At 36.0% G+C, this 8,796-nt stretch overlaps 1 protein-coding gene across 1 annotated transcript in view; it reads left to right on the top strand.

Annotated features, from left to right (window-relative positions):
• The window catches only part of TTC29 (tetratricopeptide repeat domain 29), a gene marked incomplete at both ends in the record, with an annotated part of 77,238 nt that extends 73,022 nt beyond the window's left edge, over window positions 1-4,216 (top strand). Inside the window, 2 exons of the mRNA XM_009875836.1 lie at window positions 1,512-1,635; window positions 3,985-4,216. Of these exons, the coding sequence (XP_009874138.1) occupies window positions 1,512-1,635; window positions 3,985-4,216 (356 nt within the window). The remainder of the gene's footprint in view (window positions 1-1,511; window positions 1,636-3,984) is intronic.
• Between the last annotated feature and the right edge of the window lie 4,580 nt (window positions 4,217-8,796).

The raw sequence follows: 8,796 nt of genomic DNA, 5'->3' as shown, positions 1-8,796 counted from the left end.
TTCTGTAGTGCTTGAGGTAAACATTTGATTTTCTCTTCTTCCAGAAAAAAAATAGGTTTAAAAAATGTGTTTCTAATTCTAAAATTTAGAAGCCTTTTGACATTTGGCAAATGTTTACAATACAGTATATTTAGTATTCTCCTTATATTAAAATATTTAAATTAGGAAACTTTAGTAAATCCAGCTCTGCTTATTGACAGCTAAACTTTACAGCAGCACATACTTAAACAGTTCAAGCATGTTAGTTTGCAGTGTTTTAGCATCCTTTTGTAGCAATCTAGCTCAGGTCAGTCACATGCAGATAATTACTGCACTGTAAATTTGCAGCCATGCTTTGCTGTGTTTCCTGTTCCATAGCAGGCTCTACCATGTTATAATTCCTGTGATAGTGCAGGACAGGGAATTGCAGATTTCTGACAGATTCTGAAAGCACGTATATCTAATATAGTTTGTAATAAAAAACTGTAATGTAAATAAACCCCAGTCAGCCATCTGCTGCAGGAATATAACTTAAAGATGGTTTAAAATGGTGAGAAAATAAATCACAATTCTGTATCACTTCCCGGAACTTCTGTTTCTCTGAGTTTCCTAAATAAGACTGGACTTTCTGTCTTGCTTTGTGGCTTGACATTTAACATGCTACACGCGTACATTAGTGACTCAAGTTCATGGTTAATATTGAGGTCAGCTGCAGTAACACTTTAGCCTTAAAGGGAAAAAGAGTGCAGTGCCTTACAAGCAAACCCAGATGTCTATGTTATGTCTTGCAATCATACTGCAGAGATCTTATATTGTTAATATGACTGGCTTTATTAAAAAAAAGGAAATCTGCAAATGTTATTGTCTAAGTACATTAGCCAATTTTCAACTTACATTCAGCTGTGACCTCCGATTGCTCAGTGGGATTTGGGGGTAACACCTGCAATCCACAGCTTACAGGTTTGCCTGTGTGACTCCAGCAACCTTTGATCCACCCAGCCAAAGTGCAGTGTTACACTCAGGGAAAGGCTGTCATCCCCAGAACCAAGAATCAGAGCTGCTGCTGCTGTACCACCAGGGTTCTAGAGCAAGAAATGGCAGCTCTGAATGACAGGAGCACAGAAAGTCACTTTCTTACCTCCTTCCCCTGCTTTGTCAGGATGTAAGATCCAGCTGTATTGAAAAATGTTATCAGCTGCTCAGTAGGAAAAGTATCAAAATTATGGAAACTCCCAAACCCCTGTTAAACCATAATCTGGTTTTCATTCTTGGCCTTAATATATAGCACAATATTTTGAAGAACTTTATGTTATTTTGCTCAAAGGATCCAATTCTGCGCTCAGAGTTTCCATGTGGACTAGTCTTGTTGGTCTCAGCACAGGTAGCGCCTAGACAAATGTGCTGGAAATAAAAGTCCGGTCACGGATGAGTCATCACAAAGTAAAGTTAGTTCAGAACAGGGGCATAGATCTTCAGAATTTGGAGAAGCCATCTGAGTGAATATTTAATTTTGTCCCTGTCCTTTTCTTCAGTCAGGGAAAAGCAAATGAAACTATTAAGTACTTGGAAGAGTTTAAGAAGGCTGCTGAGAAGGCTCATCTAAGCCAAAGCCTGGCTGACTCATGCATATTGCTTGGGAATACTTACAATGAAACAGTAAGTACTGGTTGTAGTAATGATGTCAAACAAGGGGGTTTAATACACGGTAAAAATCTGGTTTTGCATATGAGATGGCCCAGAAGGATTTGATCCAGGTATTGTATCTTATAAAGTTACCAAAGGAGAAGATAGTGTGTGAATAAATAAAACGTGCCTTAAGTTTTTTCGCAAAGGTGAAGATTTCACACCATATTTAACATATAGGGTTTTGTTCTAGGATGGATGAATAAAAACTCCAAGCTTAGATCATGACGAACTTTCAATGTTGTGAAATATTGTCATCCAAATCACTGTTGGGGCCACATATGCCCATAAAGAGATACCAGTTAATGCAAATCAAATTTTATTGTACTATACATTGAAACTCATACTTTCTAAAAATGAATGTATACTATATTAAGTAGTTTTTAATATTAGCTTGATTTTTTCTCTACCTTCTCTCAGCCAAATTTAAAAAATAACAGCAAAGAGTTTGACAAAGTTCTGTGTTGATAGTGGAAGGGCTTTCTCTCCTATATGCCTCTGTCCAGCCCGATGTCTTTGATTTGGCCTGTTTAAATCAATGGATAGGCAGTGATGGACAATATTGAACTGGAGTAACTAAGAAACTCCCTTTATCATAGTTGCTAAGGTCTTTTAAAGTGATTCCTTCTGGCCCGTATGCCAGTCTCTGAGTTGTTCCTCCGGGATGGACGCTGCACAGGCAGCGGTGCTGTTGGCTGCCTGCCTGGGTAGCAGTTTCCACACTTATGCTGCCTCTTACTGCATCTAGAGGCGCAGCACCCACCCTGCAGTAGCATTTGGGTTTGAAAATCAGAAGGGTTAAGAACATTACTGCAGAACTGAAAGATTCACGATGAGCCCTCTAACATCTATTTTGGAGCCAAAATTATTTAGATATAATAAGTAATAAGAATTTGTTTGGCAGACTGGACTAGGAAGAAATTAGGAAAAACATTACCTATGAATAAGATAAAAATAGAAATACCCTTTCAAAATCACCCTTTCTGGCCTTTGTTGCCTGTTTTTCTGTCAGAATTTCTGTGTCATAGATACTGAACAGGCCTCTTGCCCTTTTTCACTTACACTATTCCCAAATGCCTTTTTTTAATTATTATTTATTCCCTTTACAGAGAACTCCTACTACCAGATTTACTAGCCCATTTTTGTTTCATAAGCAGTAGAACAATTTCTTACTCTCTAATCTCTAGATTAGCCTGAGAGTTCTCTATTTACATATATTCTTAGCACCAATGTGAAACTTGCAATTAAAAACTAAGTTTTAAAGTCATTGAGAACTTGCTGAAGTAACTTTCAAATTAATCCAAAACTTAGAAGAAAGTAAAATTATGTAGCACTGTGCTTAATTTTACTCCAGATTTGAAAAATAATTAACTAAATTCTGTTTCATTACTTTTATATTTCAGTGCTTCTGCCACCATTGCTAATAATCAGTTCTGTGAAAACTGATATTTTAAGAATTTGCTTATTCTTTACATTTTCTTTTTCAGTTTCTCCTTCAGTTCAGAATTTTCTGCCTTTAGCTGAGGTAGTGGTGTAGAAAGGAAAAAATGTGGTGATAATTTATGTTAATGTAGATTAAATATGTAGTTTAAATATACTCAGAAAAAAATCTGTGAAAGTTTTACAATTCCCTATTTTCTATACCGCTTTTCCTACAAGGTCAAAGATGTTTACCAAAACTGAGTCTAAATTAACATTTCCTCTCTTTGACCAATGCCTACTTGGTGTCAGCTGTCATTGCTGGTATTCTTTAAGTCATTATTAGGCTATTTTTATTCAACTCTGTGCTTCCCCCGGTCCTTCTCATCAAATTAAAGATATCTCTATTTATATCCAGATCTGTCCCTAGGGACCTGTAGGTTTTAATTTCTATTCTTTTCTGTATTTTAGGTCCATTGTTTCATTATTCTCTTTTTGCCATTTTTGACATTTCTTTTCTAAAACGTAGTATTACAACAGCAAATTAGGACCTTTCCTCCCACAGAGATATTAAACTTAATGAAGCAATAGCGATAATTTTTAAATACCTGGCTGGAATCAGTATTAATACTCAGCATTGATTTATTTAGATTAGTATGGTCAAAATACTGCACAGACAACCAAAAAACCTGAGAAGGATATGAGCAGTGTTATCTGGATTTTAGAGGTTAGGAAACAGCAGGAGAGAGTGATTTGCTTAATACCATGCCATGAGTCATTCTGTGGGCTGGCCTCTCAGCTGCACCTTCTCTGAGGTGCCAGAGGAGCAGGCTCTAATGTCAAGATAAAATACAGGCGAATACAAGTAGATTTTACAGGGTTTTTTTTCCTCTTCTTTACTAGGGCAACTACAATGAAGCTTTTGAATCCTTCAGTCAGGCTTTCAAGACAGCAAAAACTTTAAACCATTTGCCCTTAGTGGATGAAATAAAGACTTACTGTGGCATTACAAAGGCTCATAAACTGATGGTGGCATTTAACAGCCATACAGAAGCAGAAGATCCCGTCAGCCTCAGGTACCTGCTGGCATGGAAGGAGAACAGAAGTGACATGTGCACTGACCCTCTTACAGTTGGTAAGACATTGGTTATGAAACACATTAGTGCTGTATTGTCCTCAATGGTTAAGTCGTTTTTCTTGTAGATTTTTATTAAATTATTTCCTGGGCTTAATCCTTGTACTGACTGGAGGTTAGATTTACTCCTTTGTGTGCTTATTTTAAAGGCTGAATCGAATAGGTTTAAATACAATATAACATGGGGAAAAAGATAGTAGTAGTTGCTGTGGATGGTAACTTAATTTTTTCAGCACCGTTTTCTAAACCAGCACAGTTACAAAACAGTGGTGTATTAGTTTAGTGAAATATTCTTATTTTAATCTTTAAAGAAAAAATATAAAATCTTCATTTGCAGACAGTTTTTCAAGTGCATCCGAAAATAAGTTACCTGTTACTAGAAGTAAGAAGTAATTTCTGCTTGACATAATGGCCATAGTTCTGAATTCAGAAGAATATGCTGGTTTATTTTTGGCACCCTTATACTTGACATTGGAGGGGAAAAAGAGCCTCCGATTTCTTCAGTGTTTCCTTGTCTCAGATAAAAAGTATGGGAGGACTTTGTGTGGTGTAGACCTCTTGCTACATGTGTTAGATTTTCTTAACTTTTTTCCCCCTGTACTGTAAGTTAATACAAGACAAACTGAATTAGGCGTTATCTCAAAGTATTGATAGTATTAAGCTATATTGTACTAGGCAAGGAAAGGAGGTAAGTCTGCTCCACTTTAAAACTTTCCTCTGCATTTCTCTGGAGAGTGTGAATCTGGAGGACGGTGGAAATAAATGACAGCCAGGGCAAAGACATAATATGGAGCTTCAGAGTTACTGTGTCCAAATTTCCTTAGTTATCATACTCTCAAAGACAAAGAACTGCTTGTCTGCTGTTTTCTTGTTTATCTTTTCCTTTCGTAGAATTGGAACAATTAAGTTTAACTTCAATCATCAATTTTATATGTAAAGTAAGTGGTTAATAGCCTGGTAATTGAAGATGTTAGTGATTTAATGGGAGCCAGGATACAGGAAGCAACACTAGAAGCAACTGAGAATTGTGGAACAAGAGCATTCGTTGGCACAATGAAGAAAAATTAGATAGCACTCGGTTTAGAGTTCCAGTGATGGTAACAGATAATGTGCTTCTTTTTCAGTGAGTATATATTTTTATGATTTGCATCCAGCACACTCACAGATTTTGCTGGCTGACAGAAATAATCAGGTGCATGCCTCCTGCAAGGAATAGTAAGTTTCTAGACCTGTAGTGCAGATGTCAAAAATTCCAGCAGAGGTCAAAGAAGAATCCATGTCAAGCAGTTTTATATGCATTTCATATGAGGATCAGTAGCGGAAGCTGATGTAAATAGGAGGCCAACAAAAATCAACAATGGCAACACCAAAAAAAACAGGAGCTTCAAAGAGATAGGATGGTCTTTGTATCTTCAACATGTATTTTACTTCTTGCGCCTAAAGAGGTTTTCTGTTCAACTCTTATATATCACTTTCTCCATCCAGTTGTGAAAACTCATTTACATCCACTTTAAGCTCAAGCTTTATGCTCGTCTTTAACAGTACTCTAGGGATAAAAAAAAAAAAAGTATGATTAGAAAAGCCCTTTAAATCCTGGCAAGCATAGTACCAGAAGCAAGTTTTGCCTGCCGAGATTCTCTTCCTTCTGTATTTCTGCTTAGTTTACCCTCTGTTACTCTCTGTATTACAGGTTTCATTTTAGTTCCAGTTAACTCCAGGAACCCTGTGGCTACTGCATATTTAGCAGCTCTTCCAGTTCAATATCATTCTTCTCATTAGTGCTCCAAGCTTACTCTCATGATACCCAGATTACATCCAGGAAAACATAGTGTCACACTGTCAGCACAATCTGTAACACTCTTCATGTTTTGTGTGCCAGATCTCTCGTTAGTACTGGCATTACATTTTTAATATCTTTGTCTGGCAAAACATGACCTGGCACCAATTCAAAATTAGGATTCACTGGCTTTGAGTTTCAGGTACAGCCTTTGTCGTACCTTCCAGGAGATTGTCTGTGCATCCTATGATGAACTCATCACTTTGGAAAGTCCTGCTGTGATAATAGAACAGTATCTCTAGCTCTTTCAAACAGCTCAACATTGAAAATCTACCAGATTTTTCTCAGTCTTTTTGAGGATAAAAGAGCTAAAGACTAAAGAAAAGATACAATGATAGTTCTTAATCTGCAGGGGAATTTAATGAAATAAAAAAGAAGGTAATAAGTTCTTATTTCTAAGTGTTCTGACTGAATAATTTTTTCTGTAACAAAAAAAATAAGAGTGTTTTCTGTATTCTTAGCAAAAGAAATACTTAGCCTAGTGGAAGAACAATGACATTTAAATTCAAGTACTGCCATACGCTTTATGTCTTTCAACCAAGGCTTATTTTCTAGATCAGTCATTTCAATAACTAGGCAGGGAGAACCATTACTTACTCAATCTACCTCAACATTTATTAAAAAAATGTGTGTTTTGACCAACATTGTCACACAAAAAAAGAATGGCATTATCAGAAAACATTGTTTATAAATGCAAAGGAGAATGTGTTTCTATCAGCTGCATTTGACTCAATCACCTGACTTCACTTACAAGAGAGTTATTTATGCCATTGTGAGATGCCACTGCAAAATACGTTTTTATTGATCTTTTTATGTTTAGTCAAACGTATAAAAAAATAATTATCAATCAGAATCAGTAGGCAAAAGGCTTGCAACTCCATGTTAAAGCCTAAAAAGGAACCCACAGCATGACTAACGTTGTCTGATGAGAAAATGTTTCACAGGTCTTTCAATAAATAATCTCCTGACTTGCCACCTTCTAGAAGTGAGAAGACTAATTAAGGATGCTGAAGGCAGGAAAATTTTGGCTTAGATTTTGGATATTGATTACATGAAATGCTAACCAAAATTGTGTTTTCTGTCAGTCTGGCAATTCGTAATCCTGGCTGTTGCATCTGGTAGGGCTGTGCCTCAGCAAGACACCTTGAATGCTTGAAATCATCTAAATACTTTTAAGAGCAGACTTAAAATGTATTGTTTTCCTCGTACTAAAACGTCTTCAGTTGTTTTCCTGCGGAGTGTTACGTGCTTTTGACGTTTAGATTTACATGTCTTTTGACTTGGGAGAACTTGGCAAAATGGACATTTTTTTACTGTAGGTTTTCTCTGTGTGTTTTATTGTTTTGTTGGATTTTGGGATTTTTGATAATAGCTACAAATGCAGCATAAATGATTGTCTTACCCATATCATCAGTTGTGAAGTCTTATGGTCAATGGAATTATCTTGTACCATCAATTTCAGCATGATCAGGACTATTTCTAGCGTTCCACACCTGAGCAGCCATTAACATGATTTAAAATGCACTCATCAGCTAAAAATCTAGCTTGGAAAATCCAGTCCAATGAGCTTTTGTTCTTACTCCCAAATATGTCGTCCTCCCATATTCTTTATCCAGCTGCGTCACATAGATGTATGAAGTGATTCATTACATAATGTGTCCATTCTGTTATGTAAAAAGTTAAATTGTCATCCTACCTATTCACATTTTTAAAAGCTCTTTAAGATGTTTCATAGTCATATTTTCTGTAAAAGATGTGGCTAGCACAAAAGTAATAATGTGTTGAAGAACAGAGGTGCATCTTAGGTTGAGTTTGTATGTGACTGTCATTCATTAATAAAAGGATTATCCCTAAAGAATGGCAAAGTCAGAAGTGAGATATGAGATCAAAGATTGCACTAAACAAATTCTGTTAAAATTTCTCTACTGTAACTTACCACAGCCATATAATTTATGGGCCATTTTGGTAATAGTGTCCAACAGTATAACAGTCAGCTTCATAATGTGATAAACTGCTTTTTCACTATCTCTTCTTTCTGATGTACACTAATTCCAGGAAAACTTCTAACATTACAAATCTTATCTTTCCTCCAGTAATAAATTATGGTAGTCACCTCAGATACATGCTAAATAAAACTGTTACACAATGACACTGTATCCAAAATGCTTGACTGTACTTCAGCAAATTAAAACCAATCTTCATCAGGAATATGCATTATAAATTAGACTTTGTGTTTGCCCAGTAAATGTTCATCAGTGGTAGCAGATTTTTTGATCTGAGAACATTCAAGAGAGAGAAAAGATGCAGTGCACTGATCAAAACTAAAAAAATAGCAAGTGTTTGTACCTTACACAGATATACATCCATCAAATAGTTCTTATATGATGTCAGTGGAAAGGTAGACACTTGTGTAAGCAGGTTCCTTTCACTGCATGTTTCTGCACATTTTTGTGGGCTTTATCAGATAGAATCATTTGCTCACTTCTGGAAAATTACTATGGTTATAGATGTCAAAATGTATACATTTAGGAAAATTATTACAAAAAGAAGCTTAGAGATGGTTCTGTCATTATTTCTTTTTTCTTAAAATTCTCTAAACTTATACTGCCTCTTCTTACTCACATTGCCTAGCACTCATCAGTTGCTGAGTTTTAGCTTATCTCACTTGTAATTTTGAAAAATCTCGAGTCATTTTTCATACTGCTGCACCTTTGGTATTAATGCAAAATACTTTAAGTAAATG

Source organism: Apaloderma vittatum, unplaced genomic scaffold (genome assembly GCF_000703405.1).
Source record: "Apaloderma vittatum isolate BGI_N311 unplaced genomic scaffold, ASM70340v1 scaffold3209, whole genome shotgun sequence".
Taxonomy (NCBI): Eukaryota; Metazoa; Chordata; class Aves; order Trogoniformes; family Trogonidae; genus Apaloderma; species Apaloderma vittatum.
This window is presented reverse-complemented; position numbering and strand designations above follow the sequence as displayed.